Source organism: Danio aesculapii, chromosome 19, assembly GCF_903798145.1.
Source record: "Danio aesculapii chromosome 19, fDanAes4.1, whole genome shotgun sequence".
Classification (NCBI taxonomy): domain Eukaryota; kingdom Metazoa; phylum Chordata; class Actinopteri; order Cypriniformes; family Danionidae; genus Danio; species Danio aesculapii.
This window is the reverse complement of record NC_079453.1, coordinates 46308477-46330976: the sequence shown is the minus strand read 5'-3', so window position 1 is coordinate 46330976 and position 22500 is coordinate 46308477. Positions and strand designations below refer to the sequence as shown.

At 36.5% G+C, this 22500-nt stretch overlaps 1 protein-coding gene across 2 annotated transcripts in view; it reads right to left on the bottom strand.

Annotated features, from left to right (window-relative positions):
• ankib1a (ankyrin repeat and IBR domain containing 1a) overlaps nucleotides 1-22500 on the bottom strand; it is a 72398-nt gene that overhangs the window by 11052 nt on the left and 38846 nt on the right. For both annotated transcript variants that reach the window (XM_056479419.1, XM_056479420.1), the window contains exons 8-16: nucleotides 21802-21946; nucleotides 21345-21505; nucleotides 18130-18218; nucleotides 14159-14289; nucleotides 7339-7473; nucleotides 5514-5600; nucleotides 5357-5423; nucleotides 3673-3818; nucleotides 953-1131 (exon numbers count right to left, since the gene is read on the bottom strand). In XM_056479419.1, coding sequence (XP_056335394.1) covers nucleotides 953-1131; nucleotides 3673-3818; nucleotides 5357-5423; nucleotides 5514-5600; nucleotides 7339-7473; nucleotides 14159-14289; nucleotides 18130-18218; nucleotides 21345-21505; nucleotides 21802-21946 — 1140 coding nt within the window. The remainder of the gene's footprint in view (nucleotides 1-952; nucleotides 1132-3672; nucleotides 3819-5356; nucleotides 5424-5513; nucleotides 5601-7338; nucleotides 7474-14158; nucleotides 14290-18129; nucleotides 18219-21344; nucleotides 21506-21801; nucleotides 21947-22500) is intronic.

Sequence of the window (22500 nt, the reverse complement as noted above, 5' to 3'; positions counted from 1 at the left end):
TTTTCATTTATCTAATTACTATTCATTCTAATACTCATACTAAAACAGCATTTGAGCTCATTTGATTAATGTGTAGTTTATGCACAATTTCATATCGAAAAAATAATGCGAGAACAATAAGCTTTTCAAGATTATACAGCTGCTGTCGGCGCAATAGCCTAGAGGTCAGCGTGCCGACATATGGTGCAGTAGCACGTCAGGGCGTCCCGAGTTCAAATCCCAGCTCGAGGACATTTCCTGACTCTACCCCCTCTCTCTCTCCCCCACTTCGCTTCCTGTCTGACTACTGTCCTACCTAATAAAGGCAAAAAGGCCAAAAATAAATCTTAAAAAAATGATTATACAGCTGAAGTCAGAATTATTCGCCCTCCTTTTTTTTAATCAGATATTTCCCAGATGATGTTTAACAGAGCAATTTTTCACAGTATTTCCTATAATATTTTTTCTTCTGCAGAAAGTTTTATTTGTTTTATTTTGGCTAGGTTAAAAACTGTTTTGAATTTTTTTAAAACCCATATAAGGTCAATATTATTAGCTCCCTTACGTATTATTTTTTTTCGATTGTCCACAGAACAAACCACTGTTATCCAATGCCTTGCCTAATTATTCTAACTTTACCCTAATTAACCTAATTAAGCCTTTAAAATGTCACTTTAAGCTGAATACTAGTGTCTTGAAAAATATCTAGTCACATTTTATGTGCTGTCATCATGACAAAGATAAAAGAAATCAGTTATTAGAAATGAGTTATTAAAACGATTATGTTCAGAAATGTGTCAAAAAAAATCTTATTTCCATATACAGGGGGCAAATAATTAAGGAGGGTTAACAATTCTGACTTCAACTATATGTGCAATATCCTAAAACGCACATTAAAAAGGTATCCATGAATATATAGCTTGTCTTAACCAGATTTTTTTAAGAAAGGTATAAATGTCAGTACAAGCTTTACCTGCGTCGCGGAGCCTCAGGGGAATCATTTGGAGCGACACCTCGAGCCACAGAGGCCAGAAACTCCCGTCTCTTCTGCTGCACCAAATACGTGGCACTGATGATCTTATGGCGAGGGGTACGGAGGTAAGGCCTGTTCACCTTCTGAGCCAGGTCTTCAGTGACCATCTCTAAATCCGTCTGTGCAAACAGAAACCCAAGAGCATGACGTGCAACTAAACCTTTGTAATTGAAATATTTCCCAAATGATGTTTAACAGAGCAAGGAAATTTTCACAGTATTACCTATAATATTTTTTCTTCTGGAGAAAGTCTCGTTTATTTTATTTCGGCTAAAATAAAGCAGTTTTTAATTTTTTTAAAACCATTTTGAGGTCAATATTATTAGCCCCCTTAGGCATTATTTTTTTGATGGTCTACAGAACAAACCATCATTATACAATGACTTGCCTTATTACCTTAACTCACCTAACTAACCTAGTTATGTCACTTTAAGCTGAATACTAGTATCTTGAAAAATATCTAGTCAAATATTATTGACTGTCATCATGGCAAAAATAAATAAATCAGTTATTAGAAATGAGTTATTAAACTATTATGTTTAGGAATTTGTTGAGAAAAAAATTGTCTCTCCATTAAACAGAAATTGGGGGACAAAAATATACAGGGGGCTAATAAATCAGTAGAGCTAATAAGTTTTTAACAACTTTATTATTCCCAGCAGGGGCAATTAGATTAGGGTAATAGCATTTCATGATACAACGAACACATAAAGAGACAAATCACTTACAAACAGTGTTTAAAAAAACAAAAACAATCCAGCATGCTTCATAAATAACTTTGTAAATAGTTAAAACAAAACAAAAAAACCTCGGAAAGACACATGTATTAGAAATGTACATTTAAAACTAGCTAAAGTGTAATGTTGTAAAGCCTTATTGCCTCTAGAACAAAGGTAAATTTATATCTGTTGGAAGAGCATTTAATGCTTCTTCACCTTCTTCAAGAGGGCAACAGAACAAAAAAAAAAGGCTTCAGAGGATGGGAGTCATCTCTTATCACACTTTACGTTTTCCTTAATACTTGCTGTTCATGTAACTCCACTAGACTCCTCAGAGGTAAACCAATAATCTTGGAGCAAGTCTTGACTAAGTTTTGAAGTCGATTTTTCTCTCTAACGGAAAGTGAGGAGAACCAGCATAAAAAGGAAAAGCTTAATAAATGTCTTGCAATATAGGTGGTATAAAAAGTTCTCAGTATACGTTTTTCTACACAGAAAGAGTTCAGTTTTCTAAGAACATACATTCTCTGATGCACTTTTGGCTCGTTTCCACTGACTGGTATGGTACGGTACGGTTCGGTTCAGTTTGGTACGGGTCACCTTTATCAGGCTTGCGTTTCCACTAACAAGGGTACCCTTTTGGTGGGCGTGGTGTATCACAGAAAGTTTCAGTCGACGTCATTCTCGCTCGAGGAAATGTCTACAATAAAGCTGTACGGGTCACTTACATATCATATGAGAAGCACTTCTCATAAAACAGATGCTTCACACACATAAATACTTGTGTAGAAATGTTTATTACTAACTTTTCAATGAACATGAGTTGATTATAACTGCAGATCAATTATAGTGCGAAACAGACTACTGTAACGTCTGTAAGTATATTAAATAACTAAATAAATGAATATATATTAACACACACAGCTTCTTACAGTCTCCGATATGTTCCCAATATATAGCCTACAGTCAGTGAAAACCTCTTATCTGTGTCTTTAATCTTCAGCAGCACATGTAGCCTCTGTTAGACAGTAATTCCATCATTATGAGTTCATATTAGTCCAAAATGTGAAGATAATAAGTTAGTTATACATGGCATTTTGTTCATGTTTGCTGAGAAATCTCTCCTTTGTTTCTTCACGCTTCACTCTCGCGTTTGTCAGTGTCTGACAGTATCGGGTTTCAAAAGCACATCAATAATCAAGCGCAGGTTATTATCATCAGCTCAAGAAGTTTGTTATTTCAGATATAATGTTAGACGCGCGCGAGCGCAAGGAAGAAAGCGAAACCGCTCGCGCCTCAGACTGGCTCGTAAAAAACTACGGGGCACTGGGTAAATCTGCTCTTCTTCTTGGCTTTGTGGCTGTTTATCCAGACGACGACAAGGTTTGTTTGAGCCCAGATCGACCATGGCTCATTATTATATGTATAAATCATTCTGCTGTAATGTCTCGGCTCGTCGGCTGTGTATTTCAAACATGGCGGGTATTTTGTTTTCATTTTGGCTTGTTGCGCAAGCGAATGACGCCTCTCTGTAAACCAATAGAGTTCAGCTGCGTGTGTGGCTCCGCCTTTTGGTACCCTTTCTCGTGTTTGGTACCCTTTCGAAAGGGTGCCGAAAAAGTGGTACGGTTCGGTTCGGTTCGCTTTTTGACAGTGGAAACGGCTATAAAAGCGTACCAAACCAAACCGAACCGTACCGTACCCCTCAGTGGAAACGGGCATTTTCTTAGCAACAGCTTCTGAATTCTGCTGGAACTTTAATGTGGTATCAAATATTGTACCAAGATACGTATATTCCTGTACCCTTTCAACTTGTTTCCCGTTAAAATACACTGGTTTCACTTCTAAGGCATTTTTTCTAAAATCAATTACCATCTCTTTTGTTTAATAATTCTTCAACTGTATGTGCATGCATTGCTTCAATAACACAATGAACGGTACCTGCATAAGTTCAAATATTTCTTTCTTTGTGCTTTTGGGCTCCAAGAAGAAACTATATGGATAAGAGCACTTAAGGATGCGTCGGGTCTTGAGGAGCTCATGAACACCGTCCTCAATGAATGTGGTGTCAGGTGGAGCTCCTTCTCCTAAAGCAAACAGACAGATTGAGGTTTTAACACGTTTGTTTTGATCAAAATACATCATATACTTCTGTTTATGAGAACATTTAAGCAGTCCTATTAGGTCTTTTTACAATATTTAAAATGTATAATGGGGTGACACGGTGGCTAAGTGGTTAGCACTGTCACCTGACAGCAAGAACGTTGCTGGTTCGAGTCCCGGTTGGGCCAGTTGGCGTTTCTGTGTGGAGTTTGCATTCAAAAGACAGTCCAAAGACATGCGCTACAGGTGAACTGAATAAACTAAATTGTCCGTAACGTATGTGTGTGAAGGAGTGTGTATGGATGTTTCCCAGTACTGGGTTGCAGCTGGAAAGGCATCCGCTGTGTAAAACATATGCTGAAACAATTGCCGGTTCATTCCACTGTGGAAACCCCAGACGAATAAAGGGATCAAGCCGAAGGAAAATGAATGAATGAATGAAAATGTACTATATCTATTTGACTATTGGTGAACAGTTAATCTGTGCAAGGTAAGCCACTTGTTTGGGTAACTTTAGCTTAGGTCACAATTCATGATATTAACAAACCATTGACAAACACTACTAGTTTAATAAATTACCAATTACATGTTTGTTAATAGTTAGTAAGGTAGAAGTTGGGTTTAGGTTTGGGGAAGGATTAGGAATGCAGAATAAGATCATACTTTATAACTACTAATGAACAGTTCATATCATAGTATTTGGCATGTAATAAGCCAATAGTTAATAGCTTTAATTGTGACCTAAAGCGTTTTGTTTTGATGATCCTGAATCAAAGTCTGACCATTTACTTCAGCTCGGTTGTTCTCTGACTTTAGCCACTGTATCTTTGACCACACCTATCTTACTAATAGGAAAAAGAAGGCCCCACCCCCTTCTCAATATTCCATCTCAGTTGAAAGCGCATCAACATATTGAAATAAGTTTCATCACATGGACTTTAACATAAATCTCAGTTTCAGTGCAAAATACTTCACAGATTATTTATTATACCATGCTGTGACCACCCATTTTGGGATTTTTTTTTGTGCTTCTTTAAATGCAAATGAGCGGCTGCTTTTCAAAAGAGGGCGGAGCCTTTACAGCTTGCGCCTCAAATACTCCAGCAACAACAAACATAACATATGCATGTGTTTTAAATTCCTGTGAGTTTAAACTCTTGATATACATTTTTAAGTGAAAGTACGTCTAATGCAGACATTTGAGTCTATTTAGAAACAGTGCGTACTTATACAAACAACAACTCCCTAATGAGTGAGACAAAATTACATAGATATATATTAATTTCTGGAAACTGGTAGGTATTGCCATTCATAGTAGAAAAAGAAAATACTATGGAAGTCAATGGCTACAAATTTTCAGCATTCCTCGAAATATCTTCTTTTGTGTTCAACAGAAGAAAGAAACTCAAACATGAGTAAATGATGACAAAATTAGCATTTTTGGGTGGAAAATCCCATTAAGTCATCTACAGTGTGTGCAAAATATCTCGGACATAGCTTGACTGGTTAAATTCCCACTCACTTCCAATAAAAGCTTTGCTCAGCTGCTCCATCTTTTCTTTGGCTGTTTTCAGGAGTCGTTCTTCTAACTAGTTAAAAAAAACACACACACACTTAAAGATTTATTTTCAACAAGAGGATCAATCACTCAATGACTTCAATTACAGAAAAACTCCTACCTGGTAACTGTGTTCGTGGTTCTTGTATCTTGTGTAATAATGCATAAAACGGTCGAGTTCCTGAAAACTCTTGTGCTTTTTTTCTGCCTGCGAGGACAAAAGCAAGAATGACTTCCACCTTCAAGGCATAAACTCAGAACAAAGGCACAGAGCCTGTTTTGTTGCTTTGTACACACGAGAAATGAGAGCCTTGAATTTTTTTGAGATTTTCCTCATGCCCTATATTCACCGCAGTACAGTTGAAGTCACAATTATTAGCCCTCCTTTAATTCTTTTATATTTATCCGCAATGTCTGTTTTTGATGGAGAGATTTTTTTTCAACACATTTTTAAACATAATAGCTTTAATAACTTATTTCTAACTGATTTATTTTATCTTTGCCATGATGAGTAAATAATATTTGACTAAATATTTTACAAGATGCTAGTATTCAGCTTAAAGTGACATTTAAAGGCTTAACTAGGTTAATTAGGCAAGTTAGGGAAATCAGGCAAGTCAAGCAGACGAGAGTTTTTTTGGAGTTCACTGTAATTTGTATTGTGATTGATGATAACTTCCTTGATTTATTATTATGAGGAAATAATAACAAGTAAACATGCTAGGGCTTGACCGTTTTGGTCGCATATGCACCCGAAATTTTATCTATGCCACCTAAAAATATATTTGGAAGCATTTGAGCGAGTGCATACATTTCTGCAGAATGCCTCTTTGCACCTAAAAACCCCAAACGCAGCGCTCAGGAACAGATTAAGACAGTTGTTATGTGAACTTGCTGAAATTAAAAAAGGCCGCAATGCTTGCCCCGCCTTTGTGCTCTTCTTATTGGCCCACTGCTCTAGAACTGAACGTGGATGGATTGGTTAATATCAGCTGTCAATCACTCAGTCAATGCCTCCTGCCTTCAGATGACAGGAGCTACAACCGCGAAAATGTAAAGCGCTGAAAATGAGAAAATGAAAATAACACAGACAGATTTTGTTTTAGAAACCACCTAAACTACAAATAATGGCACATCTTGTTAGTGATCATGTGCGGAATGTTAATCCACCATTTACACTTTTCCAAGAGTGGATAAAAGACTTCCAGTGGCTTCAAGTCCGCTATGAAAATAACTAAAGCCATTCACTGGAAAGTCTATGGGACGGGGTTTGGTAATAGCGTTTGCCACTGAATCTACACATTTTAAGCGCGAGAGGTACTGTATAATCCTTCATTTAATCCTCACGAAGCTGTCAGCCGTGCAAGCGGTAGGTTTATGTAAAATGTTACACAGCTCATGAAAAGACCGTTAATGCTATTAAGATGACATGCAAATGATAAGTTGTATATCAATATAAATGAGGGGCGGGGTGATGGACCGTTATGCCGGCTGAGCATCGTGAAGTTTATCGGCCATTGCGATGGACGATAGCATCGTTTATCGGCCCAACCCTAGAGTGAACAGTGCTTTTTTTTTTTATTTACCGGTAAAAACGTTCCAGAAATTTTCCGGATATTTACCGGTATCACTGTGTGAAAGGGGCTAATGTATAACAGTGGTTTGTTCTGTTGACAATCGAAAAAAATATTGGATAAGGAGGCTAATAATATTGAACTTAAAATGGTTTAAAAATATTCAAACTGTTTTTATTCTTGTCAAAATAAAACAAATAAGACTTTCTCCAGAAAAAAAAGATATTATCGGACATATGGTGAAAATGTCCTTGCTCTGTTAAACATCATTTGGGAAATATTTGAAAAAGAAAATTCACAGGAAGGCTAATCATTTCGACTTCAACTGTAAATGCATTTCCTGAGAGTCTCAATTATTTTCTGCAGGATTACCTCCACAGTCATCTCCTTAGACTGTTCCTCCACTTGCTGGATAACCTCATAGCGCGTGCAGCGATAATATCCTCCAGTAGAAGAGCTGTGTTTCTTCCACTCTTCAAGACAGATCCAGCAGAAATCATACTTGCACTGCAGAAAGAAAGAATCAGCAAGCATTAAATTGATTTAGAACTGAAAGTGAACAACAACGATCATGTCTGCTCTCATACTTTCTAGCTTTCTTCATTGAGTGAGTTTACATACATGCTCCTTAAAGTGGCTATAGAGCATATGAGATAATTTAATAAACTAAACACAGTCCATCACGCTAAAGTGTGTCCTCTGTGTATAAAGAAAGCCTAAAACAATAATGCAAAGAAAAAATTTATATTGCAATGTCTCTTTCCTAAACCAATAAATTAGATCCGGTAGATATGACAAAAATCTCATATTACTATACGAGTCATCTCATTATATATACATATATATATATAAATGAAATCTGAAAAATAATTGCATTATATATATTATTATTTTTATTATAATTATTATAATTATATATATTAACGTTTTAAAGTATATACTCCAAAATTTAATTTCTTTACATGCAATTATTTTTCAGATTTCATGTAGACCTTCAGGCTAAATGTTTTATTAAGAATGTAGAAATCTAAAATAAATATTAATAAAATATAAAACACTTTTAAAAATTAACAATTACTTGAAAGTGAGTTTTGTTCAGTTTTGTTTGAAAAATAATAAATAAATAAATAAATAAATAAATAAATAAATAAATAAATAAATAAATAACAAACCAAACCAAAAAAACAAAACAAAACAACAAAAAACACATAACAAAAACAAACCAAAACAAACCAAACAAAAAAAGCAAAACCAAACCAAAACAACCCAAAACACAAGACAACACAACAAAATCCAAAAACCAAATCAAACACAACACCAAGCCAAGCCAAGCCAAGCCAAACCAAAACCACAACACAACACAACACAACACAATTACAGGCCCAACATAAAATACTGCTAAATTTAAAGCAAAATGTAAACGGTGTGTAAGTTTGCACACGTATTGCCATAAACCATGACACCACCGTGACACCACATCACAAAATAAGTAATAAAGCATAATATGAATCAACAGCCTTTATATTTCATCCATACAATATTTATCATATTCATCAACATTACATTGCACAGCCCTAAAACATATTACACAAATATAGTGGTACAGTCATAAGAGTTTGAGAGAATGTACAAGTTTCCAAATGACTTCAACGTTATATTGTTAAATCACAATTTGCAAAAAGAACACTCTAATATGCATGCATGTTAATATTTTATATCTGGGAAATAACCTGAAGTCTCGTAAACAAGATTAGTTTGCATTGACGGGTAACTGATTTGCATTAAACCAGTAAAACAGGTAACTTCTATAAACTGCTTTATTGTAATTCAATAGCTATAAATGCAAAAAAGCTCAGTTACATAAAGCAGAAGCAGATTTCAGGGTTTCTGCAGGTTTCATCAAGCCAAACTGAAGAATTATTAAGACAGTGATGAATGAAATTTTAGACTCATACAGCGTTAAACATTGAGGATTTTTTGCTAATGGCCTGGTTGGAACCTATTTTTACTTGAATCATCAAATAATTGGGTTATTTCTCAGCCACATGTTTTAAATAACGTGTCAAAACAAGCCAAAGTCTTTTTTTTTTCAACTTAACATTTCTTTAAAAAAAATAATGACAAGTTTTAAAAACTAAAATAAGCTAAAAGGTATGCAAAACAGTCTGTCCAAGTTAGTGTCCTCACAAGGTAGCGATAAATACATGGACAACTTTTAATAAATGTTATTGTACAGAACATAATTTAATCATATTGGTAAACAGAGTTGTTAAATTTTATATTTATATATAAACAATAAATTTATATATAATAATATATTTAATATAAAAAAAAAAATACAATCACCGGCCACTTTATTAGGTACACCTGTCCAACTGCTCGTTAACGCAAATTTCTAATCAGCCAATCACATGGCAGCAGCTCAATGCATTTAGACATGGTCAAGACGATCTGCTGCAGTTCAAACAGAGCATCAGAATGGGGAAGAAAGGTGATTTAAGTGACTTTGAACATGGTATGGTTGTAATGTAGGTTCCAGACGGGCTGGTCTGAGTATTTCAGAAACTGCTGATCTACTGGGATTTTCACACACAACCATCTCTAGGGTTTACAGAGAATGGTCTGAAAAAGAGAAAATATCCAGTGAACGGCAGTTCTGTGGGTACAAATGCCTTGTTGATGCCAGAGGTCAGAGGAGAATGGCCAGACTGGTTCCAGCTGATAGAAAGTAACTCAAATAAGCACTTGTTACAACCGAGGTCTGCAGAAGAGCATCTCTGAATGCACAACACGTCTAACCTTGAGGCGGATGGGCTACAGCAGCAGAAGACCCGTCCGGGTGCCACTCTTTTTTAGCTAAGAACAGGAAACTGAGGCTACAATTCACACAGGCTCAGCAAAATTGGACAATAGAAGATTGGAGAAAAGTTGCTTGGTCTGATGAGTCTCGATTTCTGCTGCGACATTCGGATGGTAGGGTCAGAATTTGGCGTCAACAACATGAAAGCATGGATCCATCCTGCCTTGTATCAAGGGTTCAGGCTAGTGGTGGTGGTGTAATGTGGTGGTGTAATGGTGTGTGGGATATTTTCTTGGCACACTTTGGGCCCATTAGTACCAACTGAGCATCGTGTCAACACCACAGCCTACCTGAGTATTGTTGCTGACCATGTCCATCCCTTTATGACCACAGTGTACCTTCAGTGTATCTTCTAATGGCTACTTCCAGCAAGATAATGCACCATGCCATAAAGCGTGAATCATCTCAGACTGGTTTCTTGAACATGACAATGAGTTCACTGTACTCAAACGGCCTCCACAGTCACCAGTTCTCAGTCCAATAGAGCACCTTTAGGAAGTGGTGGAACGGGAGATTCGGATCATGGATCTGCAGTAACTGTGTGATGCTATCATGTCAATATGGAGCAAAATCTCTGAGGAATATTTCCAGTACCTTGTTGAATCTATGCCATGAAGGATTAAGGCAGTTCTGAAGGCAAAAGGCAGTCCAACCCGGTACCAGTAAGGAGTACCTAATAAAGTGGCCGGTGAGTGTATATATATATATATTTATATACAAATTTTCAGCCTGACTGGGTTGCTTTACATAGACATAGAAAAATTACAACTTGTTTAAAATTATTTAAGACCTACAAGACAATATTTTAGTGAATTTAAGACTGGATTTAAATCAGCATGTGTGTATTTAGTACACCGAAGCAATCAAGGAGTAAAGTAAAGCAAGGTATTTGGATTTTCACAATATGAACAGCCACCCAGACACGAGGGAGCATTAACCGTTGGGTTTTTGTAAGAGTGTGACGTTGCTTTTCCTCCACGTGCTGCTGGTATGAATAGCTTCCCTTCCCCCTGCTCTGCTCCTGTCACTCAAAGCCTTAGTTAAGCCTTCATTAAGAAAATAACAGTGAGGCTTCGGCCTCCACGCTGCCTTTGTTTAAACACCTGCCTCTGACGTCAAAGAGCCGCTCTGCATCACACATTACATCTTGAATCAGGGTCACACACATACAAACACATTCATAGGATATCCATAAGAGATTTCATAATGAGAAATGGCATATTATATAGTCAAAAAGAATGCAAATGCATGTGGACAAGCATGCTGTGAAGGAAGTGCAACAGCATGCCAATAGCAATAGTTTAACAATAATTTAATTTTACACCATGGTCAGTTTCTGACATGTGAAAGTGATAGAAATGTCCCTTAAAATAAAAAACACGGAGGCAAAATGTTCATATTCAAGTCTTTAGAGACTTTAGAGCAGGGGTGGGCAAACTCGGTCCTGGAGGGCCGGTGTCCTGCACAGTTTAGCTCTAACTCTAATCAAACACACCTGCATATAGATTCCTAGTGATCTTGAAGACACTGATTAGCATCTTCAGGTGTGTTTAATCAGTGTTGGAGCTAAACTGCAGGACACCGGCCCTCTAGGAATGAGTTTGCCCACCCCTGCTTTAGAGTCTAGTTAGAAGTATTAAAATTCTTACATTAACATAATTTCTCATAATATTTTTTGTTTAAAATGCTAATTATTCATTCATTTTCCTTCGATTTAGTCCCTTTAAATATCAGGGGTCACCACAGCAGAATGAACTGCCAACTATTCCAGCATATGTTTTACACAGCAGATCCCCTTTACCTTATGCACATGCAATTCACCTATAGGGTGTGTGTTTGCACTGTTGGGGAAACCCGAGCACCCGGAGGAAACCCACACCAACATGGGGAGAACATGCAAACTCTACAGAGATATGCCAACATCCGGGGCTCGAACCAGTGACTTTCGTGCTGTGAGGCGACAGTGCTAACCACTGAGCCACTGTGAAGCCAAATGCAGATTATTCATTCATTCATTCATTTTCTTTTCGGCTTAGTCCCTTTATTTATCCGGGGTCGCCACAGCGGAATGAACCACCAACTTATCCAGTATATGTTTCATGTAGCGGATGCCCTTCCAGTTGCAACCCATCACTGGGAAACATCCATACACACTCATTCACACACATACACTACGGACTTCCCAATTCACCTATAGCACATGTGTTCAGACCTATGAGGGAACCTGGAGCACCCGGAGGAAACCCACGACAACACGGGGAGAACATGCAAACTCCACAGAGATACCCCAACTGACCCATCCGGGGCTCGAACCAGTGATCTTTTTGCTGTGAGGCGACAGTGCTAACCACTGAGTCACCATGCCACCAAACGCAATTAGTCAATACCAATTTATTTTTTGCAGAAACTGTATTATGAACACGGTTTATAAGCAATATCTAAATTTATGTTATTCCCTAATGCTATGAAAACATCACAAAACTGCAATCAAGATCTTCTTTAAATGTACTCATTTACATAAATAAAAAATAAGCCTCAATGAAATGTATTCGTCATAAGAACATAAATCAAGATTCATATGAATTCATTTTTCTAGGTCTACAGATCCCAAGAACTTTTTAATATTTTAATAAAGAGAAACAGACTTTGAGACTCAAGTTTCATAGACATTTTTAGTTCATTTGTGCTATTAGTATTAAGTCTTATTGTCATTTTGGGTGAACTGTCACTTGTAATAAACAAGCCACACATGTGATCAGCATTGACCTTATTAATCAATCATATATAACTAAGAAGACTACTTTTATACAGTTAATTCGCAAATGTTTAATCAAGACGCATTAGCATTTCCTTGTGTTTTGAACATATCAAATGTATCCCTTTTTGACCGTCTTTGTTCATATTCATATATGTTCATATCTGTACATATTCATTGCACTAATTCATCTTATATTGCACATATCCACCACACATACAGTTAAAGTCAGAATTATTAGCCCCCCTGAATTATTAGCCCCCTGTTTATTTTTTTTCCCCATTTTCTGTTTAATGGAGGGAAGATTTTGTCAACACATTTCTAAACATAATAGTATTAATAACTCATTTCTAATAACTGATTTATTTTATCTTTGTCATGATGACAGTAAATAATATTTGACTAGATATTTTTCAAGACACTTCTATACAGCTTACAGTGACATTTAAAGGCTTAACTAGGTTAATTAGGTTAACTAGGCAGGTTAGGGGAATTTACTGTAAATTACTGTATAATGTTGGTTTGTTCTGTAGAGCATGGAAAAATTGCTTAAAGGGGCTCATAATTTTGACCCTAAAATGCTGTTTAAAATATTAAAAACTGCTTTTATTCTAGCCGAAATAAACCAAATAAGACTTTCTCCAGAAGAAAAAAATATTATCAGACATCCTGTGAAAATTTCCTTGCTCTGTTATTCAAAGGGGGGCTAATAACTCTGACTTCACCTGTATACATTTGTAATTATGTTCATATCTATCTGCATACCCTGATTATTAATAGCAACTCTGTTCAAAGTTAATACAATCTGTTTATAATGTTCATAGTACTTCCACCTGTAAATATCACCATAGTTTTTCTAGAATTGCACTTTATAACTTTTACATATATCCTGCACTTGCTGCTGTTGCACTACTGGTTAGACCTAAAAAGCATTTCATTGCCTTGTACTTCTACATGTGTAATAGGCATGGGACGATAACCATTCTCAAGGTATACCACGGTTTGGAAAAGTCAAGGTTTTAAAACCATCAAAAATGTCTGTAATACCGTTCCTAAAGCATGTGTAAGATTTTTTATTTACTTTTTTTTTTATTTTAGGACAACAGTATCTCCAGCAGAAAAGATATCCAATGATATCATTTTAAATAGTAAAGAAGTAAACTAATGAGGACAGCAATGATTGGTCAATGATTGATTTGAATAATTTAGCCTGACATGTTAACTGCGCCAAAATATTTTAATTGTTTCTTAAAATAAAATATAAATAGTTTTGTTTTTACCCAGACATTTAAAAAGAATATACTGTAGAGCAGTAATCACAATACCACGAAACCGTGATATATTTATCCAAGGATATCATACCGTCAGAATCGTATACCTTATGTGTATCTTATATAATCTTATATAATCCTATGTGTAATGACAATAAAGTTTAATCTAATCTAATATTTGAGACGAAACCCTCTTTATTTCATCAGACTCGGCATCAGTTTAAAGGGAGCGCTCCGTGTGATGCACAAACTCTACTGAGTGAACAAACCCAAGTTGCAAGGAAAAAGAAGCTGCGCTGGACTGACCTTTGCACACTGCATGTGATTACAGCCTTCGTTTTTCTGGATGGGGGATTTGCAGTTGGCACAGGGTTTGGAGTTGGAGAGTAACCACAGGCAGTTGGCAGCATCTTCATAAGCTTCGCTAACACCAGCCACTGTTCAGAGAGATGCAGATGAAGTCTTATAATCATCCTTTAGACAAAGGCGCTAATTCAAACAATAATGCAAGGTGGAGTGATTTGATTAAGACCCAATCCCAATTTTATTTTTATTCATTCATTCATTGTTTTTCGGCTTAGTCCATTATTTAACAGAGGTCGCCACAGCAGAATGAACTGCCAACTATTCAGGCATATGCTTTACATTGCGGATACCCTTCCAGCCGCAACCCAGTACTAGGATGCACCCATACACTCTCACATTCACACACACATTCATACACTACGGCCAATTGAACCTATAACGCATGTGTTTGGACTGTGGAGGAAACCAGAGCACTGGAGGAAACCCACACCAACATGAGGAGAACATGCAGACTCCACACAGAAATGTCAACTGGCCCAACCGGGACTCAAACCAACGACCTTCTTGCTGTGAGGTGACAATGCTAACCACTGAGTGGCCGTGCCGCCCTGGCACTTTGCAGTACAAATCCTTATTAAACCACTTTTTTTTTTACATTTGGGGGTCTCCTTGCTCGATTTTGCAGTCATGTAGTTGCTGTAGTCTAAAAACTCTCATACCCTTTGTTTGTATTGTGGTACTGAAAAATCTGAGGGGTAGGGCTAAGGGGTAGAATTGGGATTGGGTCTAAATGTATGGTTTGGGGGGAGGGAGTGATCCTCCTTTGATTATCGCACATGGTAAGTTTTACACCTGCTTTCTTTTGCTTGCAGTTATTTTGGGCTAAAAATTGTTTCTTTTTCATTTAGAGAAAAGCTAGAGAAAAATTTGGAAACTCCTTAGTGTTGAGCCCTGAAAAGTCATGTGAAATAAAAACTAATTCCAATGTGACACTATGAAACCATAATGCATTTGCTCATGCTCATTGAGGAAGGTCATACATACTACAAAATAAAAAGTGAAATGGAGGAGGAGGCATGTGGACATAACATAAAATCTACAGTTAAAGTCAGAATTATTAGCCCCCTGTTTATTTTTTCCCAATTTCTGTTTAACTGAGAGCAGATTTCTTCAGCACATTTCTAAACAGTTTTAATAACTCATTTCTAATAACTGATTTATTTTATCTTTGCCATGATGACAGTAAATAATATTTGACAAGATATTGTTCAAGACACTTCTATACAGCTTAAAGTGACATTTAAAGGCTTAACTAGGTTAATTAGGTTAACTAGGCAGGTTAGGGTGATAAGGCAAGTTATTGTATAATGATGGTTTGTTCTGTTGTCTATCGAAAAAAAGAAATTGCAATAATTGACCTCAAAATGTTTTTTAATAAATTAAAAACGAAATAAAACAAATAAGACTTTCTCCAGAGGAAAAAATATTATTAGACATACTGTGAAAATTTCCTTGCTCTGTTAAACATCATTTGGGAATAAATAAAATTGAAGAAAAAAAAAGGGGGTCAAAATCAAAGGGGGTTTAATAATTCTGATTTCAACTGTATATCAAGTAATTTTAGCACCCCAAAGTCAAATTTATGCATATAAAATATATTTTCCCAACAACAAAATTGTGGCTAGCGAAAATGGCGAGTGGCTAGTGATGTTGGAAAACTACTAGCCACAGTGTCTGGTGATCAAAAATGTTAATGTCTTTTCATTTTTAGAGATGCACCGATACCATTTTTTTGGAACCGAACCGATCCTGATACCAAAACTCAACTAATATCAATAACAAATATCAACAAATATCAACCGATATAGATCCGATCTCGATACTGTGGCATTTTGTTTTTTTAACATAACACAGTTACTATAGTTCTGGTGCTAAACTCAAATAATATATATAACAGAATAAAAAAATAACAGACCTATAGGCCTACTGTATATGACAGACAGCACAATCTAACTATAAACATGATGCTTGCTGTAAACTAGGCTACGTTATTTGAGCATTAAATGACATTGATCTGATCTGTTGTGGTCCAGCTTATGTTTCCTTTTTTAATATTAAGATTTTTCTTTGAAATCTGTAATAGGCTACCACTATTGACACTAATTGTTGGTAAAATAACCAGCCTTTTAGCAAAGCCTAATATTTTCCTGCAGGTTTGACGCAGACTAAACTAAACTAAACAGTCCGAGGCCAGTTTTACTTAATAAATCCATATTGCGCTTGTCAGTTTTTACCTTTATTAATTTAATCAACTACTTAGACCACAATAAGCCAGGCTTTACAAATTCGCTATTCGCAGAACTGAAAGTATTCCCCTCGGAAGAATAAACTCGGTCGGAAAGATAAGAGAACAGAAGCTAATTGTGAATGAAGCACTTGATGCATTGCTGAGACAGCACGCAGCCCTGCTGTATCTGTGGACACCTTCAAAACTGAGCAGCACAAAAGGAAGAAATCAGTGCGCTGAGGATATGTCCAATGTATTATTGAGCCTTTTCTAATTTAACATTTCAGGTAGACCTACTTTGTGTGTGAAGAGCAGGTAATAACCCTCTCTACTCCAGTGCAATGCGATCTGCTGATCTAACACACACAGCACAACATGATTTAGAAACAGCAATGAACTCCTTGTTGCAGGTCAAATGAACCCATGTAATGCAAAACTAAATGCATTTATCCACTGATTAAATTAATAGGAATAAATAGTTTTGAAGAAAGTTTTTCATGTTTTTCAACGCGACACACAGTTTGAATTGTGAATGAATGGAGAACGATTGACAGGCACAGTGGCGGGAAGCGCTGAAGTGAACATGAATTTAACCACGTGAATATTCATTTGTACTTCACATTATACTATAAAATGGCTGCAGAACATTTGGAATATAATAGGCCTACATGACAACTTTCTAGTGACTTATAATAGGCTATCTTCATGGCTTTTGTTGGCTTATAAATTACACAGACTATAGCGCACACACAAGATCGTATTTGAATTGGTACCAGCTGGCTGATACCCGATCCAGCAAAAATATGAACTGATATTCGATCCAAGTACCGGGATAGGTGCATCTCTATTCATTATTATTATTTTCAATACTTTTATTTATTTTTAAAAAAAATTACATTTCTTTTTGATTTATTTATTATATTTATGTCTAAAAATAAATAAATAAATCAAACAAACGTGCATTTATAAAGTGAGAAAATGCTTCTTCCTATATATAAACCTTGCTCTAGGACTTAATTCTCTGATCACTATCAGTTTCTTTGTATAATAAGCACTTGTTGTATGTATTGCCTCTTCTTGTTGAATTACTGAATACCTCCCCAATTGTAAGTCACTTTGTACAAAAGAATCTGCTAAATTACTAAATATAAATGTATTTATCTATCTAGTTTGAACTCCCTAACTACATCAGAACAGCCGAGTCACTTGCTGTCTTCAAGAAACGACTAAAAACGCAACTGTTTCGTCTCCACTTTCTCTCCTAATCTGCAATTGCCTCTCTGGCTATACCACTAACTGTGCTCTCTCTCAAAAAAAAAAAAAAAAACAAACAAAAAAAAATTTCTACTAATGTTTTGCTTCTTAGACTTTACACACCTGAAACTTGTCTATAGCACTTGTTCACTGCTGCTCTTATAGTTGTGTAAATTGCTTCCTTGTCCTCATTTGTAAGTCGCTTTGGATAAAAGCGTCTGCTAAATGACTAAATGTAAATGTAAATGTAAATGTAGTTTTCTTTTCCTCCTAAGTTTCTATTGTTGTTCATTTTAGCCACTGTGTATGTTCTGGTTTTACATGCAATAGGCAATATGTGTAATATGTGTTTGTATTATTTTACAATGTGCTGGATGAAAACAGTCAAACTTGAATTACAAAATAAATAAAAGTGCAATAGAGCTCCTACATTCTTCAGGCTTCATTTCAGACACTTTTTGCAGCCACATCTTCCATGTTTCGCAGTCACAGGGTTCATGAGCATCCCCGAGACACTCCCTGAGAGACAGGAAAAAACAAGAGATAAAACAAATGAAGATGACATGTTGCAGGAAACACATTAGCGTCTCGTGAATCTCAGAAACCAGTCCTATTTTGATAAACAGATCATATTTTAAAGAAAATGTTACATTTTAAGTGTATACAAACTCTTTATTTTAACAAACACAAAATAAAAATAGCATGAAATAGCTCTTTTAAAAAGTTTATACCATGCTTTCTTACAAGATCCAATGTAACCCTTATGACCCGTTTCCACTGAGTGGTACAGTACGGTACGGTTTGGTACGCTTTTATTGCTGTTCCACTGTCAAAAGGTACCAAAAAGCGAACCGTAACGTACCACTTTTTGGGTACTCTTTCGGAAGGGAACCTAGCACAACAAAGGGGCACCAAAAGGTGGAGCAAGACGCTCAGCTGAACGCTATTGGTTTACAGAGATGCATCACTAGCTTGTACACGAACAATAGAATGAACACAAAGGAAGCGCTGTTTTTAAATATACATTACACCGTAATATCATATACATTTAATAACAAGCCAAAGTCGACCCGAGACACAAAGCCAAGAAGAAGAGCAGAATGTACCCTGTGCCCCGTAGTTGTTAATAAGGCTGTCTATAGCGCGAGCATTTTTGCTTTTTCGCGTGAGCTAGCCGCGTGTCTATATTAGAAATGACGAACTTCTTGAGCAGTCGATAATAACGTGTGCGTGATTATTGAAGCGCTTCTGACATCTGATTCTTTCAGAAACGGACAAACGTGAAGGTGAAGAGCAAAAAAAACAAGGAGAAGCCAGGAAAAACAAAGGAGCAAATGATTGTTTCAGCAACCTAAACATCAATAAACTGCCATGTTTAACTATTATCATCACCTTTTGGACTATTATGAACTCTGAATGACTGAATTACTTTAACAGAGGCTATATGTGCTGGTGAAGATTAAAGACACAGATGAGACGTCTGCTCTGACTAGGATATGTGTTGCAGGTTGTTTTTGAACCCAATAAGGACTAAGTGTATGCTGTGTGTAGTTTTTTTGTAATTGGTAACATATCTAAGACTGTAAGGGGCTGTATTTGTTCATATATGTTGCATATATTTATTCATTTAATATAATTACAGACGTTACAGTAGGCTATATCATTGATCTGCAGCTATAATCAAATCATGTTCATAGAAAGGTTAGTAATGAACATTTATACACGAGTATTTATGCGTATAAAGCATCTGTTTTTTGAGAAGTGCTTCTCATATGATATGTGAATGACCCGTACAGCTTTACTTTGACATTTCCTAGAGCCAGAATGACGTTGACTTCAACTCTGTCGTACATTGGTATCCTTTTGGGAGTGGAAACGCGAGCCTGATTAAGATGAGCCCATACCGTACCACTCAGTGGCCATTAGCTTTCCCCGGACCGCCTCACCAATAATTTACTGATTATACCATGCTGCAAATGTTCTTTTGGGCAGAAATAATTTGTTATCGCTTTAGATGCAAATTAGGTACCGCCCCGTTTTCCAGATGTGTTGCTGCTCTCACACTAGACTCTGAAAGTGACGCACATCCCTTGATCTATAATAGACATGATATATTGATCCGTGTATGAAACCCATTCATTTCAATGGCTTGTGCCGTGCTAGGGCTGTTTCTTGCAACCAAATCACAAGAGCAGAGGGGTGCATTATCATCTATTTGAATTCACGTCACGTTCAGAATCAAAATCGCTTGACACTCTGCTCTGTTGATTTTCCGCTCATGTAGACATGCTTATCTACGCATGGATCACACATGCTTTCAACAATATTTCTATCTAAATGTCACTATGCTCCAAAAATGGTGAATTGTCTTCCAAATGAAGTCAGAATATATTTGCTGTTTATTTAGTTCATTATTAAATACATTATTTTTGTATTTGTTTATCCTTTTTTTTAATTTTAACCTGATATTGACGTTGTTTCTTAATATTCGTTTATGAAGCGCTTTGAGTTGCATGTATGAAGGAAAAGTGCTAAACAAATAAAAATGCATGATTAGTATTACTTCTCTACACATGAATCACACATGCTTTCAACATTATTAGCTGAAGCCTATTTCAGTTTGCTGCATATTCATCGTGTTTAATTTAGTTTGTTCATTTATTTGACTTCCACAAATAATTATAAGCTAAGGAAAGTCTTTTGATTATTTAGTTTAAATTGTTTTCATGTGCCTTTCTCAAAGTTGCACTATTTATTTGTTTTAGTTACTTTACCAAACAGTGTTTTCATTGTTAGCAAGTTCATAAGCTGTAATTTGTGTGAATGTTACCCTTTTATTTTATTAACAAATAATAAATATTCAGCAAAGCTCCTTGCCTTTTTCCCCCCCGACACATTTATAATCATGATGTTGGCTTCATTTTATGTGCGTGCAAGTACTTAATGTCTTATTTTAACACTCATAGTATTTCTGTACAACATAAAACAAAGTTACACATGACATTCTTTCTCAGCCGTTAAACTCAAACCGTTTCCCTGTATTTGCTTAAGTAGGCCCTATTAAATTAAATGAATCATTGGGAGATTAGTTGACTAATTGTTTTTTTTATTAAGTGGATAGGACAGTATTTCAGACAGGAAATGAAGTGGGAGAGAGAGAGGGGGTAGGGACGGGAAATGTCCTAGAGCTGGGATTCAAACTCAGGATGCCCTGAAGTGCTACTGCCCCTTATGTCAGCACGCTAACCACTAGGCTATTGCGCCAACTGACTAATTGTTTTAATGAACAACTCGACTAAGAAAGTCTTTAGTCTTTACCTAGTTTGATACTTGTTCCTGCTGCAAAGCTGGTAAAATGACAGCTCTCAACTCATTCACTGATAATAAAATTTGATAGCAATAAAATGTGGTTATTTTGCTTGCTTTAACACCAAAATAACTAAAGTTTAGCTTAAAACATTGTGTTTTTTGGCTAAACGCATCCACAATTATTAGTTTCAGTGCATCCCAACTGGAAATACAACTGGAACCATACCTGACGGTTCTCAGAATCATTTGGCACCACAGTGGAAAGCCCACTTTTTTATTTTAAGAGCAGCGTGGGACAAATACGAATAAATAATGCACAGACAAAAGGAAACACACCAGCAGAAGAGATGGCCTTTTCCACAATCTACAGCAGGGGCTTTCAGCAATGGGAAGCTCAGCTGGTCCGAAGCCCCAGGGCCTGGTCGAGTCAGTCGAACGGCTCTTTCACATCTGGCTACAGGGCACCAGCGGATGGCAGGATTATTATCCACAAAAGCCTGCAGAGGCAAAAGAAACATGTTAAAAACCTCGTCTTTATTTCTGATGACGTAAATGACACAATCTCCAACAACAAATTCAATCTATAAATCATCCAAATCAAATCGACGTGATATTTAGCCAAAGTTTGACTGCTGAGCATGTGTGTTTACAAAAGCATTTGTTATTCACCTCAAACAAACACTGGCATGAGCTCAGCATTTTGATTCACAGCCGGCATCAGACGGTGTGTGATAAGAGAGAAGAAATGGCAGCTCTGAAACGCTTTCTGCCACTTTGCGAGCCTCGATTGTACCTTAATGTCAAACTGCAGGTAGCGCTTATCCATTTCTCTGGAGACGACGCTTTCAATGACCTCCACTGGAACCAGCTGGAAGCAGTCGTAAGCAGGGCAGAAGATGTTATGAGCCTCCCCTTCTTGGATCTTCAGATTCAAAAACCTGACATCCAGACAAAAAGTGTTTAAATGCAATGAATACATGCTGCAGCATGCTTTTTTGTAGCTTCTTTTGTAGTTTCCCCATAGACTTTACATTAAATTCTATGGAGAAAGAATGTACTTACTAAGTGAATGTAAATTAAACCCAATATTAAAATAATTAAAAAGCTTTTGATTGCAAATCCCATTACAGAATTGGTAATGTAGGTAATCTATAACACAACTGACTCTGAATGTCTACAAGTATAAAACAATAATTAGTACTGAACATCTGAAGAGGAGTTTTTCAAAATTGTCAAGACAAGAATGGGTGTGGTTCAATAGTTTTAGGTCAACTTTGAGGAAAGAATTTGATCCACTTCAAATGTTGACTAATGTATTGCTAGCATACTGAACTATTCACGTGCATGCATTTCTGTTCAAAAGTTTGGAGTCCCTCTCAAAGCCAAATTTCCATGGCCTTTCCGCCACGTAAGAGTGTTGCGGCCATTGTAACTTAAATGTGACTTTCAGTCTCATTCCCTTCCATTCATTTTTAGCAAAGCAAAACAGCTT